The 24,214-nt window shown below is 46.1% G+C and overlaps 1 protein-coding gene across 2 annotated transcripts in view; it reads right to left on the bottom strand.

Annotated features, from left to right (window-relative positions):
* Positions 1 to 1,460: 1,460 nt before the first annotated feature.
* Positions 1,461 to 24,214, bottom strand: part of ATP11C (ATPase phospholipid transporting 11C) — a 55,144-nt gene continuing 32,390 nt past the window's right edge. The window contains exons 15-30 of one of the 2 annotated variants that reach the window (XM_063421624.1): positions 23,520 to 23,591; positions 22,570 to 22,643; positions 21,808 to 21,911; positions 21,087 to 21,268; positions 20,278 to 20,541; positions 19,768 to 19,942; positions 19,014 to 19,116; positions 17,640 to 17,785; positions 17,211 to 17,270; positions 16,033 to 16,160; positions 13,459 to 13,594; positions 11,574 to 11,639; positions 10,676 to 10,779; positions 9,049 to 9,202; positions 6,031 to 6,126; positions 4,722 to 4,859 (exon numbers count right to left, since the gene is read on the bottom strand). In XM_063421624.1, the coding sequence (XP_063277694.1) occupies positions 6,034 to 6,126; positions 9,049 to 9,202; positions 10,676 to 10,779; positions 11,574 to 11,639; positions 13,459 to 13,594; positions 16,033 to 16,160; positions 17,211 to 17,270; positions 17,640 to 17,785; positions 19,014 to 19,116; positions 19,768 to 19,942; positions 20,278 to 20,541; positions 21,087 to 21,268; positions 21,808 to 21,911; positions 22,570 to 22,643; positions 23,520 to 23,591 (1,861 nt within the window). In that variant the 3' untranslated portion in view covers positions 4,722 to 4,859; positions 6,031 to 6,033. Of the gene's footprint in view, positions 4,860 to 6,030; positions 6,127 to 9,048; positions 9,203 to 10,675; positions 10,780 to 11,573; positions 11,640 to 13,458; positions 13,595 to 16,032; positions 16,161 to 17,210; positions 17,271 to 17,639; positions 17,786 to 19,013; positions 19,117 to 19,767; positions 19,943 to 20,277; positions 20,542 to 21,086; positions 21,269 to 21,807; positions 21,912 to 22,569; positions 22,644 to 23,519; positions 23,592 to 24,214 lie in introns of both variants that reach the window. The other variant, XM_063421623.1, reaches the window with a different exon arrangement.

Raw genomic sequence — 24,214 nt, forward strand, 5'->3', positions numbered from 1 at the left:
TTGTCTTTCTTCAAGTCTCCTACTTGAATGTGGGGAAAAAAAAAAGGGGGCTCCACTGTTTGCCCACTCTCACTTTGCTCCTGCCAGTCAGACCTGCCTTATTTGTTGTTACAGCTCCTGGTTTTGGACAGGAAGTCTCACAGGTGCACACACACCCCCTTCCTCCAGGCCACTGTGTATTTTCCAGCTTAGCAGGTTATCCCCAGACGTGTGGAAACCTAAGAAGCAAAGCCCAGTCCCAGCAGCAAGAATGCTGTGGATGCTTGTCCTATAACAGCTGCAGGGGACAGCAAGGGACAGGGACACCATGACCCCTCCACGTGCCAAGAGCCCTCAAACGTCAACAGCCTGACCTTAAAAAAATTGCTGTCCTTGTTAAAAATCACCTTACAACATGACCTTGCTTCTCCTTTTTAACAGGAAGGGCTACACAGGTGTTTTAAATGCTGATTTTGGTGCTTTCTGAAATACTTGGTAACCTGTGGTCATCTCCCATCACTTACATTTACAGCTTTTGTCCTGTCACCCTGGGTAGCCAGCTCAGAGGAAAATCCTCTCCAGCTCTTCAGACCCTTTTCACTATCACTCACTGGCTCTATTAAGATTCTCAATGCGTGTATCTGGTTTCCAATAGTAGAGCTGCTTCGGAAAGGTTAGTTTGTTTTAAATAGCTCAGCCATCTGTCCTGCGGTGCCTGATGGGAGCTGCAGGGATCGAAGCAGCCAAAACAGAATTTTTCAAACTGTCAGTTTCTCATTACAAACATTTCAGTTTGAAATAGACCCATATCCTTAAAAAGAAAGTTAAGTCTATATATTTTTCTTGTGCATTATACAAACACTGCGAGTCGTGCTTCAGCACTTTCCTTGTGCTGTTGGAATTTCATCAATGCAAATACTGGGCCTGAACCTCACCAGCACCAGGCACTTTGCAAACCTCATTTGTGTACTTTGAGGCTTTGAACTAAAAAATACTTCTTTATTACAGGCAGCCACGACACAGAACCAAGAACCAAAACAGAGGACTAAGGAAAACACTTTGTGAATAGAAATCAGGCACATGGTCCTGCATTTTTCTCAGCCAGTTCCTAAATGTCAGCTGAAGCCCTGGGTTCATCTATTCTAGAAAGCTAAATCAATTTATTTACTTAATTCGCAGGATTCACTTTCTTAATTAAACATTCGTTTTGAGAGAAATGAGTTGAGAGCACACAGGCCAGCTATGTGCAGCAGTTGACAGCAGCTATTGCTAATATACTGCAGGAAAAATAAAAGATGTATGAGAAGCAAGCAGTATTTCCTTAGGCAAATGCTGCTCCACATCACACAACCAAGCATGGCCTTGCTGGCACCTACACCCCAGTGAAAATGCTGGTTGTTCCCCAAGCACAGACATGGAAAAGCCCACACAATCAACTACCCCCCTAGGAGTGTCCAAGAAGATGAGACAGACAACAAATATATATTAATCAGAACAACATACCAAAGTTTATTGATTACTTCAAACAAAAGTTTCTGTAATGAAAAAAGAGCAAGTTGCATTCATAAAAGGTAACATTCACATTCAATTTCCTTGATATAAAGCAACATAAATGTATAAAATTGCATTTAAGTGAAAAAAATGTAAGGTTGCAGTCCTTTTTCTTTGCAAGAAGCTGAAAATGTATCTGCTCATTGCCTGTATATAATTTACATTTTCTATACACTACATGGTTTTTAAGAAAAATTCATAGCTGGGAAATTGGATAAATGGTGCAGTATTAGGAAAGTTTTTCAACTGTGTGTTTATACAAATTCAATTTGAAGCTTTTATGCAATTCCAAGTAATTTATAATATTCTTGTAACCATTAGGATTAGTTTTTGAAAAGTCACTATGACTACACCAAGTTACCACATAAGAGTTTTAGAGGGAATCTTAATTACTTTCCTTATCTTTCAGTGTCACTAGTCAGTGATAAAACTTGAACAAACTATTATGAGAAATCCCCAACCTTTTTTCCTTCAAGATCCCCACTGAAAAGCCTGTACTGACCTTTTACTGTACCTGACAATCACCGTGGGTGTGGTGGCATCAGGGAACAGAGCACCCACCACAGCACTGCTGTGCCACTACTGCCACTCCAGTCCTGCTGCCTTACACCTTACAGTCCCCACCACCACTTCTTCTTCCCCTCTCTAACCTCTAAAGGGGTCTCCTGTTCCCCCTGATTTCACAAGTCACTGACAGCAGTAGGAATTTCGTTTCTGCCATTGCTGAGTGACGAGGATAGACTCTTCTGCAGGACCAGAGCAGCCTGGCTGTCCTGGCATGCAGCACTACACCAGAGCACTATCTGAAGATCCAAGCCCAAGAAGAATTGCGTTTTCCCAAAGGAGGTGCTGTTCAAAGCATTCCACATGAATTCCACCGCACCTGTAAGCAACGTACACCTTGGGTTTGAACATACAGCTATTGCAATGGCTTGTTTCAGCTAGAGTCAGGACACTTGGAAATGCCAAGAGAAAAATTTGGTTCTCAGAAGGCTCTGTCTTGAGACAGGCAGCAGAAATTATCCTATTTATTTCACTATTTGAACAGTTCACACACACGTCAAGTTTCACTGTTCCCACTGATATCACCAATAGAATTCCAGGGGAACAGACTTTGACCCCTGGAGTAGAGCATGACAGAAAACAAACTGAGAAGCAAGGTGTCAGGCTTGGGACCATTCGGGCTTGGAATGGTTTTGAATCACAGGAATTAGGCATTTTAGCCCCCGTTTTTTAAAGGTTATGTAAACACAAGTCAGCAACCGTATATTTAAGGAGAATGGTTAGATTTGGCATGTAGAGCATATCTCCATTGTATTCATGGTATACATGATCTGTAGGCACCACATTTCAGCAAGAAAAGTTGAGAACGGGACAAGGTCTGCAAGTCGAATTCTAGGTGTGTGAAATGAGCTAGGAGAACAGGAAAAATAAAGAAGAAAATGAAAGCTTTGCCCATGGGACACATGCTGGCAGTGCAGCTCCTGACTTGCATGCAGCAAGGAGCTGAGCCGCGCTCGCTGACACGGTGCAGACATCAGTTGTGTTGAGGCCAGTGCAGAGTGTATAATACAGTGGTCCTGTCCATCTGTCGTCTCCCGTGCTGGGTGATGGCAGAGCAGCCACAGGGACTGTGCACTGCCCTCTGCCACTCAGGTAAGGCCCATGCAAAGTCCTCGTGGTGCGCGAGAGAATTCGCCCGCAGCTGATCCGGACCAGTCGAAGACGAACCTCAGGGGATGGCAGCCAGAGAGCAAGACTTGATTCTTCCAAAAAGTAATAGTCTGCGGTTCAAAAAAATTTGGTGAGGGGAATGTTCTGTCTGTCTAGTCCTGAATTGTTTTGTTGTATGTGCATGACACAAAGCTTGAGCAAGCGGGAGCCAAACCCAGCAGCAGTGCAGAGCTTGCTGCTTCTGAAATGAGCCTTGAAGCTTCTCACAGTAGTTCCTCTGGGGACATCAGCACAAGGGAGGGACTGTCACACCAAGCAGTGGCACACAGGTTGCTCTGTCACTGCTTATGGCTTCACACAACAAAATAACCAGCTCTTTCCACATACGAAGTATCAGAGAAAAAAAATATTGAGAGTCAGGCATCTCACTTTTGCTGTGCAGAACCTAAAGAGGAAAGTTTTATGATCATGGTACAGGTAGGTTTAAAAATAACATGCCAATTTAGAAAACAAATAAAATGTAAAATGAAATCAGGTTCATGTATTCAATTTTAAACTGTCTTTTTTCTTAGTGCAAATAACTCAAGATGCAGTTTTATACACCTGCAGGTTCACAGGCACAGCCTACGTCCCTGGGATTAGCCAAGGACTACAGTGTCCCTCAGGCCTTTAAAGTGTTGGAGCAACTGCACAGTACAGTAATGTAAGCACAGCCACAGGATCCTGGGCACTGGGGCTCAGAGTCTGCCACAGCTCAACTTTGGGATTCCCCTCTCCCCCATGAAAGCTTCCTTCCATTGCGAACAGCCACAAAACAACCTTTTCTTCACCCTCCAGCAGGAAGAAACCCATCAGCTAAGTGTCAGTGGCAGGATGCTCTTGCACTTCCCAGCACTGCAGGTCTTCACATGGACAGCACTGCGGTGGACAGATCACAGACTGTTTCCAGCTACACCTGGAGGAGGGAGCAGCAAAGATTTCTCCCAAATTTTCAGCTTATCCTGTAGTGTGCATCTGGGAATCCATGGCTGGGAAGGGGCAGCTGCCAGCCAAGAGGGGCTCCAGGGCTGCATCTACCTTCTGTGTGCGAGGAGCAGCCTCTTCCCAGTGCCTTCAGGGGGCTGGAGAGAAATGTTACTGGCTTGAAGTCTGTGCTACTTCTTTGGTCAAGCAGAGCACGAGCTTTGAACAGCTCTGCTGCTCTCAGACAGATCTGCAGCGGGCAGAGGAAGCCCCTGTGTGAAATGGGGCTGGCACTGCACTCTTGCACTTTGATGCTGTTTTGGGTGAATTCCTAAAGATGCTTTCTCAGCCTCCAATAGGATTGGATTTGGACGTAGGATTTGGCAGAATTGTTTTTTCTGGGAGGCCTGGAAGCCACAAGACCAAAGACTAATGTGTACCGTGGGGCCAGTGCCCTGGCTGCTCTATCAGCATGGCTGCTTACAGTCCTTGGTACTATCAAAGGTCACTGCCAGGTTAAAACCATGGGTTTCCTACAGCATGACAATCAAAACGCAGTGTTTGTATGGAGCACTTTAAGGTATCCTGAGAGGATATCTTTCTGCCAAATTAGTAACAGCATCTTCAGCCTTCACATAACCATTCTCTATACGTTTGTATGACACTAACACAGGCAAATCAAAGGGGCCAGCCTGCAAAAATCAGAAAGAAAACAAACATGTATTGCAATTGTTACATTCCCAAACTCATAAACCTTTTCCTGTGTTACTTTAAAAAAAACATTATATAGGAGAAGAAGAATGATCAGCCCATGATAAAAGTGCCAAATATCATTCACAACCAAGCAATCAGATGATAAATCCATTTTCACAATTTGCAAAATGCTGCATGAAGTCTGAAAGTGGCATCTGCCCCACTGTCCCCTGCAGCTCGTTCTGTGCTGGTCCAGTCACCTCCCACACCAGTCTGCACCAGTATGTGGTGGTGGAGAGCACCACCTAATGTCAGTGGGGAAGGACTGGCTGCACAGGCCAGGTGCCAGCTGCACTGGAGGCCTGACAAGCCTGGCTGCTGGCACTGCCGTGCCGAAAAACCTGATTTCTTTAGCAGCAGGTGTGGGCACAAAGCTGCAAAAGGTTTGTAGATAATCTGCAGGTTTATGTCTGTAGAATACACCACACATAACATCTCCCCTAAAAGCAGAATTGTGAATTCAATTAGGCACTTTTACTTTTTTTACTCTGCTATTGGCTTACAACAAAGTTGAAAATCAAGTCAACTCGTACGAGGATGCTCTGGGTGTGTGTACAGACACATGGACACCGAGACATGCCTCTGTCCCATGTGCTGACACACACAGATAAGTACATGTGTTTAGTTTCCACCTATGCAGATGAATTAAACATACTTAATTTCTATCTGACAGAACAGCATGCACCCTAAAGAAAGGGATTTCAGTACAATTCAGATGCAATACTGGAATCATTTTAACAACTGAGATTTGTGTCCTTCACTGTAATTGTATCAGCGTTAGCTTTTATATCCAGTGTTAGCACAATTCAGACTGCACTCTCCAATTTTCTGCTAATGTTAGATTGCAATAACTGCTAGATTGAAAGATTTGATACATATTGCCAAATATTTGAAAGGATCTGTACAGATACGGGATTCTGAAGAAGCTGGATAGTACAACATCTCCAAATTAAAATGCATCCCAAGCATTGCATCTCCATTCCACAAGGACAGGTGCCCCACACCGATAGTCAAGAGGATTACAAGAACCATGGTTTAATTGATTTGGAGGGGGTTACATTTAGTTAATCAATGACTTTAAAACCATCCCAACTCCTCCGGACAGGGTACCTGTTACAATACATTAGACTCATCTGAGAATGTTCTTAAAAGAAGAGGTCTGACAGAAGGTCTGGCCGACAATGAATCAGGTGCCTTCCTGCTGCTCTGCAACAGCGAGGCAAAGAGACTTATAGCACACTTGACCCCCAGCCTGCCTGGGTCAAACAATGCAAGACACAGAACCCCTTTTACAGCCAAGTCATTTCATAAAGGATGGAGCGACACATGGTGACTAACATTGGCTGGGTTTTGCAGTGTAAGGGGCATGGGAGGTATTCAGAAACTGGTCCTGCTTCTCAAAACGTCTGGAGATTCATGCTGCAGGTGCTTTTGAGGGAGGAGGAAGACATCCCTGCTCTCCACACAACTGGAAATTTTAGAACAGCAAGTAATAGTGGAGATCTGCAGTGAATCCAAACACTAGGGACATGTAATTGAGGTGCTTTGCTGTGGGTGACCCCACCAGTCCCATGGTCAGCAAGTCCAAGACTATCGCTTAATGTGAGGGTTGTGGGCTGTGGCTTAATCACTCACACAAAGAACAACAGCAGCATTGACAACTGGGATGGACTGGGCAAGGTGGGCACTGGGGAAGCTTCTCCTAGGTCAGACAGGCCTGAGCCATTTGACAAGTCATCCAGAGGATAATCAACATCAATTCCACCTTGTTCCACTCCTATCTGGTCCACTAACACAAAACTACAGCAAGGAAGGAGAGTGTAACCAGCTTTGTCTGTGTCCACCTCACTTGGACATCCTGAGCATGACCAGCTCACCCACCTGAGGTGCAGCAAGAGACCCAAGGGGAAGAGACAGATGAAGTACTTCAGGGAAAGATTTAAATTAAGGCAAAAGGTGGGGAAAAGCAAGGTTCTGCTGTGTGAGCAAATCTAAACGTGGGTTTTCAGGAGTTAGGCATTAGAAAGAAGAAAAAAGCAGTTGAGCAAGCAACACATTGCGACTCAGAAAGGAAATCACCTTATTCACTCCAAGAAAAGCTGTGATTGCTGGAAGTTTGAGAAAGCATGAAGATAGTGGATGTTCCTGAGGAAGGAAGGCGCTTCGTTACCTAGTTCACAACAGCACAAAAGACAGAAAAATTGCAGTACAAGAAAGAGAAAGGCAGAAACCAAGGAAAACACAAATGTGCCTTGCAGTTAAAAAAACAAACAGAATCAAAACAAAATAAAAACAACCACATTTCCACACAGAAAATTTAATAAAGGCTGAGCAGAGCTGATGTGCTGTGTTACAGGAAACGGGGGGTGAAACCCTGCCCATTTGGGATCAAGGGCAAATGCTCAACAACCTGGCCTCAAGTCCATCCTCTCCTTCCAGAAGGGACCCCTGGACACCAAGCTGTGGTGCAGGCCCTCATACCATGTCCCTGATTTTGTTTTTCACTAAATGCTTCCCTTGGGACACTGATCTTTATTTTACTTCAGTATTAAGGTCAGGATTCTCAATTAGGGTTTTGATTTGAAATCATCTACCTGGTCTTAGATGCCTTTACAATCAGGCACCTGACTTTGGTGTCTGATGGCTAACACATATTCAGAGCTGGTATCTCCTTCAGGCACTTACAATAAAGTTCTTACTCGAAATGTACATTTAAATATGGCTCAGCCTGTATTTAGTTTGGGAAACACATCTGAAGAGACTTTTCTAGCTGACACTCACTTTGCTTTGCTAAGTGATTTCACAAGAGCCTTTGTTAAATGAATATAATGCACTCTTGAAAGTAAGTACTGCAAGAGGGGACAGATCTCTGGTCAGCAGCTGAAGGCAAAAATAGGTCACCTCCCAGGTGAGTTGAGCTGGGGCTCAGAAATCCTCAGGTCATCCTTCCAGGGCACTGTTCCCAAACTGTCCTTTGTCTGCAGGTGAGAGCAACTCACTCCCAGCCTATTCAACAAGAGTGTACAGCTAGAATGAGCACTTCTTCCATACTCAAGTGGAAGAAATTACATGGATCCTCACAAAATACAACCACAGCTCTCTTACCATCTCTACTGTTTCCTACTTTAATGATGCCCCATCCCTGGAAATGCTCAAGGCCAGGTAGGATGGGGCCCTGAGCAATCTGACCCAGTAAATGGCATCCCTGCCCACAGCAGGGGTCTGGAACTGGATGATCTTTAAGGAGCCTTCCAATCCAAACCATTCTGTGATTCTATCAATGACCAGGGGTGGGGCTTATCATATTCCACCCCATGTCCCTTCAGCTGTGCCCTGCTGCAGCACAGGGACATGCAAACCCCAGGGCAATAGGTCAGGGCTGCCAATTCCCACATGCTAGCCCAGGGCAGGGCTTGCTGATGCTGCAGGGGAAGAGAGAAGCTGCAGGAGGGGGAGCATGGCTGGGGGGTGCAGGGGCTGCAACTCTGGGCAAGCAGAGACACGGGGCAGGGGGCTCAGCACAGCGAGCTGTGAGCCTGGCAGTGCTAGCCTTCACCACTTGCAGAAGCAAGGGAGAAAACATTTTAGAGGTTTCCATTTCTAAAGGGAGCCCTCCTCCCCAGCAGTAGAGGAAAGCTGTTAAGAAACCAGACAGCATCCAGGGAGAGTGAAGATCATGGTCTGAGCCTTTGGTTATTTATGGAGGATAGGCAAATGTGCCCTGATCCTGCCCCCACTGCATCAGCACCTGAGGACATACTCACGGGGAGCATCCTGCTCATATTCTTTGACAGAAAAACAAGCAGTTTTTTTCAGGACAAGATAAGGTGCGTTGGTGATCAATTCAGGCTGGACAATGCTGATGCCCTTCTCTAGGAGACACCATATTCTCACCCAGGGAAGGCAACTAAGGAAAGGCACAGGTTGACTCGCTCCCCGCTACAGATCTAGGCAGTATTTTTAGAACAACTTCTTGACATTTTTGGCACGTGAAAGAGCAAGACAAGACTCTAGAAAGCCTTCCTTGAGATGTGAGTGGTATGCGGTATTGTTAGAGATTCATCTGGTGCCTAAGGGTAAGAAAGGTCTTCCTAAAAATACAGTGTGACACATCATCTTGTTCCTTACCTGATGATTTTTCTCTTTTATATTTTTTAAAACTATTAGAAGAATTTCTGGGAAAAGGCTGATAAAGATCAGGAGAATTATTGCCAGCCATGTGGAAACAGAAGTCAGCATATGAGCAAATACAAAATACATTCTTTGCTGCTTCAAGAAAGGCCTGAAAAAGAAAGGATACAAATAAATTCTGGTTAACATGGATTTTCCAAGACAAGAATCAAAGGAGATTTCAGGTAAAGCTATTAGCAGTTATGCCTCTCTTTCAGGCAGAGATGGATACAGCACAGAAACATACTGTCCATCCTTCTCCCAATCCATCTCCTGCCTCCAGCTGCACTATTTCTGGAAGACTGTCATGTTCCATTTTGCATCTTCCACGTCTGTTTCTTTTCAGAGTGGGAAGGGGGTTGAATTTAGCCACCACCACTGAAAGATAAATGATTCACCTCATCAAAAACCAGGTCATTTTATTTCAACTTCAGGCTTTGCTATAGCTTCTCGTTTGATTTTGGTAGTGGAAATCCAGAGTCTCTCAATCACAACGGGTTATTTGCCCCTTCCCCTTTTCCTTGATGAGGGAGAACAACCATCAGCTGCTTGTGAAAAACACCTCATCAATAACTGATGACAAGGATCCCAAAGCAGATTTTGCTTACTGTTAGATCAAAATTATTGAGCTATACAAGTTAAACAGTAGAAAGTTTTTCCAGTAGAAAACTCATACATTTAGCACAGAGGTGTGGCTAGATTGCAGATCTGGATCTGTTGGTCAGCAAAAGTTAACTGAAGAGCTAAAGCCTGTGACCCCCATACAAGATATTTAAATCTGTTCCACACCCTTATTAGCAGGTTGCTGGATCAGGGATCCAGCCAATAGGCCATGGCACTAGCACATGGAAAAGCAAAGGTGTAAAACACAGATGCTGTCTACTGTGAACGTCCACTGAACACTTATTGCAGCACAGGCAGTACAAAACTGGTAATGTTTGTAATGTACTAATGCTCGCCTGCTTTTGCAACACATTAAACCTAAAATCCTGGGTGGACTCAAATCAATGAGAATTTCTTCTACACAGATCCATTATTTCAACACCAGGACCTGGCTTCCTTCTGTTTATTTTTCCCTCTGTCCCAGAGGGCCAGGTCCTCTTGCTCTGCATCTGCCTCATCTCTTCCTTCCTTCCGTTTCACCAGGGTTCTTTCCACCACAACTTCTTTCTGTCTCTCTCATCCACATGCCCAAACAGACCCTGGAAGGTTTACTCTAGAACCTCCTAATAAAGACAAAAGCCCCAGCACCACAAATGACCCCGTGGGCAGAAAAGCAAACACCCCCTGCCAAAGCTGGGCACCTGGATGATGCCCAGGTGCCTCTCTTTCAGACTCCTCCCTCTGGTGGGCTAAGACCTCCTCAAATACATTTCATCATGCACCAGCCCTCTTCCAGCACTGGCTTTTGGTGGGTGTTGGATGGAGACACCCCTTCCTCACTCAGCATAGAAAGGAGAAGGGTTGCACACACCTTGCTACCTCCAAATCTCAGGATACCTCTCATGAGGGGATGCTGCACTGCCAAAGCCAGCACTGGGCATTTCCCTAAGAAAGCACAGTGGGAAGAAAAAAAGATACTTGCCAAATGACTCCTCCCCAAAAGAATGAGAAAAACACATAGAAAGCAAGGGATCCCCAAATCACAAAGTGGTTCATCCACGTCCAGAATCGAGTATCTAACGCTAGCTGTGGGAATAAAAAGAGACAAAACAGGCTTTAGATGCAGAGTGTTTTGGATTGTATTTATATGAAATTTCAGACTGGTTTCACATTCAGGTTGAAGGTTCTCCAAACAGTTACCTCTGTGCATATGGGCACCAGGAAAAATATTTTCAGTGTCCACTGTCTGGCACAATGTTAGCAGGGAAACAGTGACATTCTAATTGTAACTGACACTTTTAAATGGAATAAATTTGATGCAATCCCTGATGCTACAGGAAAGAAACATCTAAGGATTACAGGGACTGTAATTGCCTCTTGTCACCACCTGCTGTCCTGAACCAAACACAAAAGACCTTTTGTAAGGTCTTATACAAACAGTTTATTCTGGAAAGCTCCACGAAACAAAATAGATTTGCTATTGTTATTTGACACATATGCTTTTGCGATCACTCTGGCACTCAGCCTTGTCTGAAACAAGGTGGACAAACCCAAATTCTCTATAGCTCCTCTCCTCTTGCTGGAACTGAACATCAAGATGTGAAAGCATGGGGAAATGTCAACCATAACCAACTGGAGTCCTCAAAAGAGGGAAAAAACCAGAAAAATAATTTAAACAGAACGAACACGTAAAGACCACAGACTACACAAAGGAAAGTAAGCAGGTTCTTCCTCTATGGAAGAAGAGAAGCTTTAAGTGTGGTGGAAAACACTCACAGACACTTCATCTTCGACACACTCACAACAGGATTTTACAGTGCATACACCAGCCTTGGACAAGGCCTGCAACGAGGGACTGAAAAAGGAGGGGAGATGCTGACCTTGAGAGTGACGGTGAACACCAGCACGGTGAAGACAATCGTCCCAAAGGTCCAGTTTCCAAACACCTGCAAAACACACGGCACTGCCACAGGCGTCTCCAGCCTTTTCCAGAGGCACAGAAACGCCGACGGGGACGGGGTGCAAGCAGGGAGCAGAGGGTGGGAAGGAGCCACTGCTACGGGACATGGACGCTCGGACAGGCTCCAGGCACGCGCACGACTTGCTGCCCGCTACGCCACCCTGAGCCATGCAGTGCCACACAGACGGGTGACCAGAGCTGGGACGGTGACAGGGACAACCTCCTACTAACAGCAATGTCGATCGAGGACACAAATCATTGCACCACCTGCATTTTAGGATTTCTTGGCAATTTACTCAGTCTCTGCTTTCTTGCCACACTCATCATCATGTCTTTGCAGTCCCCTCTGCAGAGTGCACCAGTGGGTACTGTTCCATCTGGTTTGGTTTGTGGGTACTAGTGACTACGCACACAAAGAAAAGCAGATACTGTATATAAATCCAAATGATGGCAATGAATGGGAGAGATGCTTACCAAAGGCTGTCAAGATCTGAATGCATACATTAAAACAGAAAGTGAAATGTAAAAGTTTTCAAAAAATGCAAAAAATTTAAAGTCAATAGGAGTGAAAAACGAGTCAATCAAACATACATGGATATTATGAACAATTGCTGGTAGCAGTTCTTACAGGCATAAGTGTTTACGGAACAGGACATAACCACAGATCTTACTGCAGTGCCACATAGACTTGACCTCTGAAGGCATTCACAGAACACATCAGTGCTTCACGTTTCACTCAAATACAACCAGAATGGCTATAGATACAGAAGAGCACTGATTTGACAATACAGAGGCTTGACTACATCTAGCTGGGGCTGGCATTGATGCAATGTATGAAGATACACACATAAATTTCATCAGCTTTTCTCCAAGTGTTAGCCGCTAAAAAAAGCTTAGGTATTTTCAAGGCTCACAAGTGATGGTGCAAAAAAGTTTCCCATCAGCCAAGATCTAGTGACAGGCTGCACGTTCCCTAGGGGAAAGGGTCCTGAAACAGCTCAGGCCACCACGTGTGACAGCCTCCCTGCACTAACACTTTGCTCTGTACTCAATTAACCAGCAAAAGAAGATAAAGTAAAAAAAAAGAAAAAATATAAAAAAAACCACCTCCATCTTTTTTCCTCCTCTTTCTATACAAGCTAGCCCCAACAGCTCCCACACCTCACTCACACAGCAATGCAAGCACTCGTCCCCACAGCAGAGGCACGAGCAGGCAGCAGGGACAACATCCTGCTGCCTCCAGCAGCCGGGGGACTTCTGCTGGCTCCAAAACAGGAGCAGAAGGCTAGCACCAACCTTCCCCTGGGGCAAAGGGAGAGTGGAGGCTGAAATCACACCCCCAAGCAGGCACAGCACACCAAGCAGCCCTGCACCATGTCGGCACTAACCAGCACCATCCCATCAAGGTGGGCTAATTCAGCTGCTCGTAACCAGCCAAGCACATGCCAGATTTCAAGCTGTCGCTGGTGGGAAGGACAGACACTGCTCCTGCCCTGGGCCAGTGCCTGGGATCACACAGAAGAGAGGACGAGCACTGTGCAAAGCTCACTGGGTTGGAACATGGCTGTGTGTAAGACTAGTCATTTTACCTAGTGAGTGTAACCAGCTCTGCCCTGTTTCCATGGCGATCTGGAAAATGTTTTATTTCAAGCATTTGCTGCAGAGTCACACCATAAGCAAGGCTACGCTGTTGGACAAGACTGGAGACACACTGCACAGATTAAGCACGCGGATGTTCCCTGCCAGGCGTATCAGAGGCAGCGCACAAAACAAACACGCATCCTGCTCTCTTCCGGTGCCGTTACCTTTCCGTTATCTTCCAATGATGAACTTTGAAAAAGAAAATAAACACCAAAGAAAAACACAAGTCCTTCAAAGGCGCCCAGAAAGGTCCAGTACAGGAACGGCCTCCACTGCAGCATGGCATTATCCGACACCTTCCTGCCAAGAGATGGAGTAAGGAGACCATCACCACAGTGTTTAGGATTCACTGCAAAGCTCCTCGCAGGCAGGGGATTGGGGGGCTTTGGAGCAAGCCCTTGCAGTAGGAGACAAGGGGGGAAACCACAAAAATACCTGCCAGGACATAAAGAACACTTCTCATATGCAGCTGCTGATCATGAGAAATCACAAGAGGTTCAGCATATAAGATGTTTTGTCCTTCTCTACGTAACTTGGATGAAAAAAGCACAAAGTGAACAGAGGCAATGCTGTCCTGAACCTCTCCTGCAGCCCCTGAGCTGCCCATAGCATCTGAGATTATCTGCTAGATTTTAAAAGCAGGGTAAGGCTAAAGAGCAGCTGTATGGGATGCATGAAATCCATAGTGTGCTTCCTTCCCTCTTTTTGTTGAATGCACAAAGTCCTTTTTTGAGAAAAGCTCTGCAAGTCCTGTTCCCTGAAGTGGTGTTTTTCTGCACAGGCTGAAAATAACCTCCTGAATTGTATGGTGGGTGTTTTTATCACAGGGATTGTAGCAGGAGGCTCTTGGCTGAATACAGGATGAGATCTGGCACAGAAGCAGCAGCGGCAAATGGATGGGCTATGAACAAAGCTCTTCAGGGACCACACACAGGGCACCAGGAGTGGAGGGTGGCTATTAGGGCAGGAGGGAGTTAAAAACAGTTCCCCGCATCATTATCTTTTCAGATTACTTTCTCTGAAGTCCCCATCTTTTTTGCATTATTCTCCTTAACTCCTGAAGCAATAATACATCCATTTCCAGCAAGCTGCACTTTGCAAACCTGTGTGGTGCTGGGTTCTTGTAACTGCAGTTTCTGAAATGAGACCCTATCGAAACCTACACACCATGATACCGTGACCAGTTCTAACATGTCACAGTTTGGGTCTGAGAAAAGAGCAAGGATAAACCAGACTGGAAGTGTGGAGTATTGCAAGGAGAGAAAACACAAGCAGCTTCCTCCCTGCGAGCTGTTTAGCATTCCCATTTCTGTCCTGCAGTGCTCGTGGTAAACAGGCTTTTTCCAGACTCAGGCTCTGCACTGCAGCAGCTCAGCACTTCCTCCAGCAGAAGCACAGCGGGCGCTCTGCATCCAGCAGCACATGCACAGTCATGAATATTCAAACTAAGGCTGTTTCCCCTCAAGAGACAGACCCCAGAGATCAGAGAGCCCACCAGGGGAAGGCACAGGGGCCTGCTGTTATTGCTCTCTGTCGCACAATATTCAATTACCAAGCTATTTAAAAATACAGACGGTGGCATTTTGCCATAGAGGCAAGGAATATAGAGCGCTAATCAATCATGGCTCTGAGTGTTTACTTCAAAAGCATCCAAGCCCCTTCCCAGCCTTACATCTCTTGTTGCATTTACTGCTTTTTCTATACCTAAGGCAACATTCACACAATATTTTAGGCGCCTGGTTAATTCCCTTTGCTGTCTCTGCACAGAGATCACTCTCGGCTTGAGCTCAGCTGTGCCACATGCAGTTCCTCCACTGCTGAGGAGCATCACACCACAGTAACAGGGCTGGCACAGTCCACTGGCCACAGCAGCCCCGACCTGGCTTTTTCCACAGGGCTGAGCTGACTGCCAAGCTGGGGAATTACAGGAGGGATGCACGGAGAGGCGTTTCCTCCAAAAAAACATCCTCCTTAGTTTTTGCTGAAGACCTGCCCCAAGCACATGTGTGGGCAGGGCTGGGAAGAAGATGGAAAGCAGCTCTGTTTCTGTGCAAGATTGGAGCCTCTCCCTGCTGCAACCAAGGAGAGAAAATGACAATCAAAGCAGAGAGAGACAGTCTAAGCTCTCCTTTCCCTGGGCAGTGTGGCAGAAAACTGAATGTGTGGATCAATGAGCAGACCTCCCTGGATTCTGATAAGGGGACCTGACCTATGGAGGGGAAGCCTAGGGGACCATATCCACTCAGACAAGCTGAGAAACCACCTGCCTGAGCTGGGCTTCAGAAACCTTTATCTTTCTGAAAATGAATGGATCTTTTTTTCCTCCTGAAAGCTTCACCTCCCCTCCCTGCACTACACATTCCATCACGTGCTTGGCTCCCACTGCATGGCTCAAAGGTAACGTGAATGAATGGTCTGGCCACACTCACAGCTCGGTTTTTCTTATGGATGAATTCCACCTACAGTTTACTCTTTCAAAGAGATACAGCAGTGCCATTTGCTAGACCAGATACTGTCAGAGAGCATAAACAAGTAGCAACAGGCAGTAAACACAAGGCTGCTCAGCTTGAATGCAGCAACAGCTGAGCCAGGAGGGAGAGAAATGGTTTTTTCTGCACTTCAGGGTGATCCCATCCCTGACACAGGACAGGGACACTTGCCTACGCTCCTGCACCAAGAAAACTCAAACCATGGCTAGCAGAGTTGTGCAGAGGTTTGCCCAGGCCAGGACTACTCACATGTAGAGCTGAGGGTCTGAGGTCAGCGTGTCGATGCTGATGTGCTGCTCCAGGAGGCTGTACGCCAGGATAGGCAGCGATGTGAAGCAGATGTTGTACATAGTCAGATAAGCAGCATCATACAGTGGCTTAGAAGAGGAACAAAGGGTTAAATGAGACAGACGGAAAAAGGCCTCTCCACCAAGAAATGAAACCATAAATTTCCAGCCCCTGTCTCCTACATACCCTACAGATCATCCCTCTGTCACACAGCACAGCTTCACTGGATGGGAGCTGTGCGCTGTGCAATGCAAGGGGGAACAAGGCACCCACAGGCTGCGTGCCCAGGAACCTGCTCCCACAGACAGAAGTTTTGTAACTGGCTGGTCTCATCTCCAGCTTATCCTCCAGAAAAACAGGACGGAACAGCCCTTATCACAGCTTTCCTCTTGCTGCTCTTGTGCTGGCGTTTCTATTAATACATTTGAGGCCTCCTGTGGCTCTCTAAAGACTAGACTGTTTTAGAGGAACTATAGCTTCTTTTTTTAAAAAAGAGAAAGGCGAGTGTTTCTGCCAAAACAAGCAGAGAATTCTCTCTCACCATTTACTACTCTTCCTGTTACTTTTGAGCCCAAATAGACACAAAAGCCCCTGAAGTTGACAAAAAAGCCAAAGCTCTTGTCTCCAATCACATAAACCCACTCACCACATGGATATGCCTCTCTGATGCTTATTTGGACTAAGCACAGCTCTGATAACACTCACTGTGTGCTTTTTTTTAAAGATGCCAGAAAAGAATGAACTATTCTTCCTCCTGAGTGACATTTTTAATGCAGTGAAATGCAGCAGAGGAGACAAGATCAGGAAACCTTTCAAAACTTGTTCACATAAGAGAAGCAGAAGCAGGAAAATCAGGTGCTGGCAAGCCAGCTAAACCTTTCTCTCATTACTTCAGAAGACATCCACCTGTGTCTATGGCTGGTGGATGGGCAAGGAAAGAGAGCAGATTGCTTTCTTTTCAGTTATGGTCTCAAAATATTATGTTCCAGATATGGTGGTGAGCAACAAGGTTAGCTCCTACTGTCCTCTGGAGCAAAGTGGTGAAGGAACAGGATACCAAAAGCCAAGTCTCTGCTAGGAAGCCTCATTATGCTACTTGCTTTTTATCTTGCCTTTATAGACAAATTACTGGAAGTTACCTGCTGTGAGAATCCACAAAAGAACTGGTATAAAAACTGCGGTAAAATGAAGCAAAGGTTCTAGGAAAACAAAAGACAAATGGTCAGCAGGGAAGCACTTGACTTCTCAGTCTAAATCCAAGTAGTTTCTTCCTGTTATCAGACATTAGCGTCTGACATTACAACATCAGACAAGGTAGGGCACTTGTTCAATCAAGCACAAAACCAATCCAGTGAGCAGTTAGTATCTGCAGGAGACACTAGAAGAATGCTCACATTCCCCTGGAAGCACTGTTTAAATAATCAGGCACATGGCAGACACAGCCTGTCCCAGGGAAGGAAAGGAGAACTACAGAATATCCCACATATTTTTTCCTGTTTATTGTTATATTCTATTGCCAGAAAAATGCATAGGATAAACAAAGAAATCAGTTGCACATTGCCTCTTACCTTATAGAAGAAATACTGTACAAGGTGTGCTATTCTCACATAATATAAATGCCCATGTGCTAGTAGCAGTTTTCTTAAATGTTTAAACTTTGGCACAGCATAATCGCTGTTTCTGGAGGCCTGGCGTCCCTCTTTGCCTTTTATCCCTGGAGACAGAAACATGGCAAGGGGTTAATCCCACAGGGGCTGTAATCTGGATGCTGCCCACCAGGTTTGCTCACATCACTCAGTGTCTCAAGGCATGACAAAGGCTGAGATTCCCTCTTGAGTGCCCCAGGAGACCAAACATGAATACATTCTGTGTGGTTTTGGCTCCACAACACTCAGACCTGCCTCTGGAGTTTTTAAGCTACATTTAGGCTGCTCTGTGATTTCCTGTTGTAAGAGTGTGGTGAAGGATGTCTAGGCAAACCTGATGAAAGACAAGGAATTGGTTCCCTGTGGGCTGGCCTGCATCTCATGCAGCTCAGTTACCCTCCTGCAGCTGCTCAGCCTCCTGAGACATCCCCACAGAGCTGTTTTGCTCACAAAAGACACATCCAAATGAACTGCACTGGATTCCCTTCATTAGAGGGCACCACAGCATTTCCAAAAGCCCCAAAGGAAGAAGATGCCCTTTCTCTTTCACTGTCCCTTCTTCAGAGGTATTACAGGAGTCTCCCATATTTCAGATACCAACCTGCAGCTGGGAGGAGTTTCCAGCCTGCTGTCAGTCATATGGACAGTGCAGACACGACAGACCCGAGCCTCAGCCCCAGCAAAAACGTGTGGGTCCCTGTGCTGAGCTGCTGCCACCACTTAGCACCGAAGGCTGACACTTCCACTGCACTGCCATTGCAGTGACTGCCATTAATCACCCACCTCTTCACTGGTTTTTTTCCTGAGCCCCAAGCAATCCTTACCACCACTACTCTGGTCAGTTTTTGAACATGATCTGCAGTGTATCACTGACAGAGAGAATGGTACTAGCACAGGTGAGCAGTATATGACGATCTCATCTATCTCTCTTTTACAGTGGGGATGGTAAAACATTGGCACAGGTTGCCCAGAGCAGCTGTGGATGCCCCATTCCTGGGAACATTCAATTTCAGGTTGCATAGGGCTCTGAGGAGCTTGATGGAGTTGAAGATCTCCCGGCTTATTACCGGGGTTGGACCCTTTAAAGGCCCCTTCAAACCCAAACTATTCTATGATTCTATGATCTCAAGCATTAATCTGGAGTTAAACTCTCCCTCCAAAGAAAGCAAGGGCAGACTTCTCACATTTTCCAGTGGGATTGGTTTAGCCGTGTGCGATCAGGAACACCAACTGCCTTCACAGTAGTGAACCCCAGACAGGTCTGGGCTGTGAGATAGGTGTTTCAGGGACTCTTACCTATTCCAACGTGTGCCTCCAAAATCATACTGACATCATTGGCACCATCCCCTATGGAAAGAGTTATTGGGCTTCCTTTTGTGTTCTTCACCATTCGCACAATCTAGAAGATTTTAAAAAAGGACAGCAGCAGAACCCAAAATTCAGTTAAAGAGCCTTCGGAGACCTTCCCACTGCTCCCCCCAGGACAAGCAATCAGGCTTTTACAGCATCAACATAACACCTGGAGAGTTCAGGTTAATAAAAGCCCTCGTTACTTGGCTTTGCAGTCACAACCAGAGCAAAAGCCCAATCCAGCTGTGCACAGCTGAAGGACAGTATTTCAAAACAAATCCCAGCAGCAACATCCTGCTCTTCCCTTCTGCCAAACCCTGTTTTCCAAAAGGTGGGTTTTCTCACACATCTCAGAGTGCAGAAATACATCACTTATCAGGCTGGGACATCATCTGCTGGAGTGAGGAAGTCACGGACTCTACTTGACAAATTTGGAAAGGGGAAAAAAAAAGCAAACTGGGAAGTTTTGTTTATTTCTAATTGGCCTGGGTTTATGGGTTCCTGCCAGCATATTAAACAAAGGGTTTGCATTCAGATTCGAAAGAATGGTGTGCTTTCATCAGGCTCTGAAGCTCAGACGAGGCTTACACATAGCCTGGAGAAGTCCTGCTTGATTAGGATGATCAGGTCAATCCCCAGCTGATGAATTCAGTGTGTCACATCAGCCAGAGACATGCTTCAGGCAGTGAGAGGTAAATACCTGTGCTTTCTGCAGCGGAGCCATCCGGCAGCAGAGGACTGCAGTGCACTTCAGGCAGATCTGCAGGAATATGCTTTTGTAATTGCTAGAGCCAGAGTCCTGAGAGGGGTTCAGTATCAGCGACAGCGTCGAGCCATCGATAATCAGTCCATATTCTTGACTCAACGTCCAGCTTCTGGGGCACAACAAGGAACATGTTTGAAACTTAGACTAAAGAAGTCAATCTAGCTGCTTGTATCATCTCAGTGAAAAAAACCTTGTTTTGGCTTGATCTTCTTCCCATCCATTTTTGGGGGCTTTGCAATTTTGAAAAGCTTAAACACGTGCCCTTCACTGAAGGAACAGTGCAATTAAGTTCAAAGCCAACTAATACCAGAGATGATGAGCAAAGCAAAAGAAGTGTCTGCAAGTAACCAGTCCCCAGGGCCACAGCATGGCCCTACTTCAACTGCAAATTTGCATCTGAAATGCGGACAGCTGGCTCACTCAATGGCCCTCTGGCTCACTTACCTCTTCAGGCCTCCCCGGTTTTTGGGAACATCCTGAATCAGCTTTTTGTGGTACTCCAGCAGCAGCTCATGGAGCCGATCCTCCTTCCTTTCACTCTCACCCACCGTTCTCGCCGTCAGCTCCAGCAGCTCGGTGCTGGTCTGGAAGAGCCTGCAGGCGTAGCAGGTAGATTTGGCAGTTTCCATCTTGTCTCCTGTCAGCACCCAAACCTTCATACCAGCTGCGTGAAGGGCTTCGATGGTCTCTGCCAGCTGCTCCTGCAGCCTGCAAGCAGAAGCAAAGCATCACTTTGCAGGTTGGCCCACACATAACCCTGATTCTGCAAGTAGAAAACACCAGCTCAAGAGAAGTTAACTGACTTCTCCCATGCTGGGGAGACCACTGCCACAGGAATAAGGATTACAAGTCAGCAATACCAAATTTTTATTTGAAGGCAAAAAGAGAAATCACTGCTTCATACTCTTGACTCTTAGGCCTCACAGTAAGAGTTTAATTTACACTTGCAGTTACTATAACTGAATGTGGAAATGAATTTGTTTTGATGTGCAAATTAATGCTGTGTGCTTAATTCACTCTCTAGAAGTGCAAGTATTTCTGTAGATTCATTAATAAATCCCAGTTCCTACTACACCAGCCAATTTAAGCAACTGGAGCAGTGTGAAACGGGTTGTGCCATGGTGTAATTAATTCCCCTGGACACTGCCAGCATCTGCCTGGCTGTTCAGTTCCACCACAGCGAGTCCAGGCCACAAGGCCACATCAGAGAAACCACAGGTGCCACAGGGCTGGTGGTGCAGTCGCCTCTTTACCTGTCTTCTACAGCAGTAGCCCCAATCAGGTGCATGTCTGCTTCTGTGTCGTCAAAAACCTTGGCCATCTTCTCCTCCCTGTCCTGCAGAGCCATCTTGGCTTCATTGAGCTGTCTGTCAATTTTGTCATACTCCTTTTCAGTTAGTTCTTTGAAGGCCACACAGAGCGTTCGGTAGCCATCCTGGCAGCAGGAGGGAAAGAAAATAAAGTGGACAAATGCCCTAAAATCAGATTTTTTACAGCTCCTTACTTCAGGGTTGGTGCTTTTGTCTACCATCAGTGCTTCTGTCAGTACTGACCCTGAGGGCAAGGATAATTTGTTGGCTTCTGTCAGAAGAGCAATTTTCTGTGTTTATACAGTAATTTCTTCCCACCTCTGGTGGTAATCACTGTTCTGCTTACTATGTGCAGAAAGAAACTAAGAGAAGGACCAGAGCTGAGAGCATGCAGCCAGCAAGGAGAGCAGGAACTGGGTGCTACCACGACTGGGACCAGGCTGCTGATGCTACTTCTATTTTTAACTTGCCTGGAAGATGCTTGGACACAACTGTGATGGAAACCATATAAGTATATCAAATAAAGGTGGAAAGAAGCCTGACATCAAAACAATGTGAAGTGACACATTTTCAACACTTCCCTCCAAAGCAAGGTCACATCCCTATTTTTGGAATAAGGCTTTCCTGACCCCAGGAGCCAGCCAAATTCCATCCGTGTGCTCACCATAGCATTGCGGTCCACATGGACTTTTGTCTGTTGGATTTCTTCTTGCTGCACCCTTGGAAAAATAGAGGAGTCTGCTCCTTTACAGAAGAGAAGCAACTTTCCTAAAAGCAAATTATAAATAGTTTACAGCACTCACAAGCTGCAGAAAGACTTAACAACATCAATAGCAAGCAAGTGTTCCAGAGGGAGGAAATCTGGGAGGACTGAAGAGGGAACGGCTAGAAACCTGACTGCTTACCAAAAATGGTCTCTGACCAACCTGTGAAAAACCTTTGGCTGACCTGTCTGAGCCTTTGGGTGTCCCTACCTGCCTCTGAGCAAGTTTTCTGCAACAGGCTGAACATCCCATCTGTAAGCCTTGGCAACCTTTCCAGGGAGGGTAAAACCAGCACCCCAAACCTTACAGGACTGACACTTGAGAAGGATGGTGACCTCTGAATTTTTGTCTGTTATTCTCATGAAATCCCATCCCACCCAGGGGACATTCTCACATGTCTTCCCTGTACTTGTTCCAGCCTGGAACAAGGCAGGCAGGGAGCTCTCCATGGGTCACTATTCTCATCCCCTGATCTGCTGCTGCTCCCAAACAGCTGCTATGAAGGAAAATTAACTCCACAGCAACCAGACTCAGTACAGAATTTAGTTAGACCAGCCTAGAAAACCTAGCAGCTCAGCTTCCCTGGGTGACAGGAATAAGGAGAACGTGCTTTATAGCTATGCACACCGGTATGAGAGGCCACAAAGGCACTTTGCCTGTACCTGTGGTGGTTCTCACAATGACACTCATACGGCGCCGGACAGGGTCAAAGTTCAACACATGGAGAAGCTGGTACCTTTAGAAAAAGAGGAAAAATCTTTGACTCAGTAAAGGAAAAAATAGAAAAATAACTATTTGTGACAGAAAATCACTAACAATGAGCTGCAGAAATCAATACACCCTACAAGTGGCATCAGCCACCTGGGAATGAATTTCACAGCTACACCACAAGAAAATGAAGGAAAAATCCCAAATTCCAGTAGTCTCATGGTGCTCTGAGCATGGGACTGAAGGAGTGGGTACTGCATCAGCACTGCACCAAGCCCCCAGGCTGGGCAGGGGCTCAGCAGGGAATGGGGCATCACATGCCACAAGCAGTAACACTGAGTCTCCCATTTAAATTAGGAGTTTCTTCATGAGGGAAGTAAGAAGTGAAACTTGCTTGTGAAGGCAAGTTTTCAGGGAGTGCTGGGATTAGGTCAGTGACTCACAGATGCCCACCAAGCTGTGAGCACAGGGTAAAATCTAACTATTTTCAGCTTTCGAGGGGAAAAAAGGTTACAGGGAATGGAGCTGTATCACGAGTTTAGGCTCACAGTGTCCTGCTGTGAGCCCCAGCCACGGCTCATAAGGTCAGCAGCCACCTCATGATTCCCAGGAGCCACTTGCACAAACCGGTGCTGATGAAGGATACATACAAAGGATTGCAGGCTCTTGAGGGACCTGAATTTAGACATCAGTAAACCACCCGTGGATTTTTTCAAGTGAGCCTTTTCACCTACACCTTGATGTACTGTGCTTTGTAAATGGGACAGGAGTTTTGGGGCAGGTCAGCACAGTCTGACAGCCCTCAAGGAACAGCTATGACTTTGCCAGGTTGACCAAACTCAATTAAGCTGGGTGGGAGTGAAGAAGAGCAGCCCTGTGCCTCAGCAGCCCCAGCAGCACTTACATCTCAGTTTCATTCTTTTGGTTTCGAATTTTCATGAAATTGTTTTCAAGTCCTAGAAAAGTGAAACCATACCTGTCAATAAACAAAAGGACAGAACAACATTGAAAATACCCATTGGCACATATTATACATAAGCATGTTTTCGTTTCACCTTCTGCACTGCAGAGCAGAGCTCAGTGAGCCTGAGCTAAAGAGCACGGCTGGATGTTTGTTTGCTCCATGCAGAGCCTGCTATGATGTCCTGGCACTGCTCCCACCCCCTGGAGAGCCTGGGCACTGGAGCACACAGACACGGAGAGCCTCTGGACATGGTCCACTGGGTCTCTGGCAGCTTTACAAGCCATGAGCAAGTATACACAGCTGCAACAGCCTCCATCTAAAACCTAGGAGCTGGCAAGAGCATAGAATCACTGAACAGTTTAGGCTGGAAAGATCACCTGGTCCCAAACCCCTGCCATAGGCAGGGGCACGTTTCACCAGACCAGGCTGCTCAAAGCCCCACCCAGTCTGCCCTTGAGCATATCTGGCAGGATTCAAACGTGGGGTTGACAAAAGTAACCATCCTATTATTTTGCCACTGCATGAAAAGGAAAGAATTTCACTGCAATATGCACATGGCAACTGATCTCTGTTTCTAAGGGATTAAAGCACAAGGCCATGTGCTCCAGCAAAGCAGCCTCTGGCACACCTGGGCA

The sequence above is a fragment of the Prinia subflava genome, chromosome Z, assembly GCF_021018805.1.
Source record: "Prinia subflava isolate CZ2003 ecotype Zambia chromosome Z, Cam_Psub_1.2, whole genome shotgun sequence".
NCBI classification, from domain to species: Eukaryota; Metazoa; Chordata; class Aves; order Passeriformes; family Cisticolidae; genus Prinia; species Prinia subflava.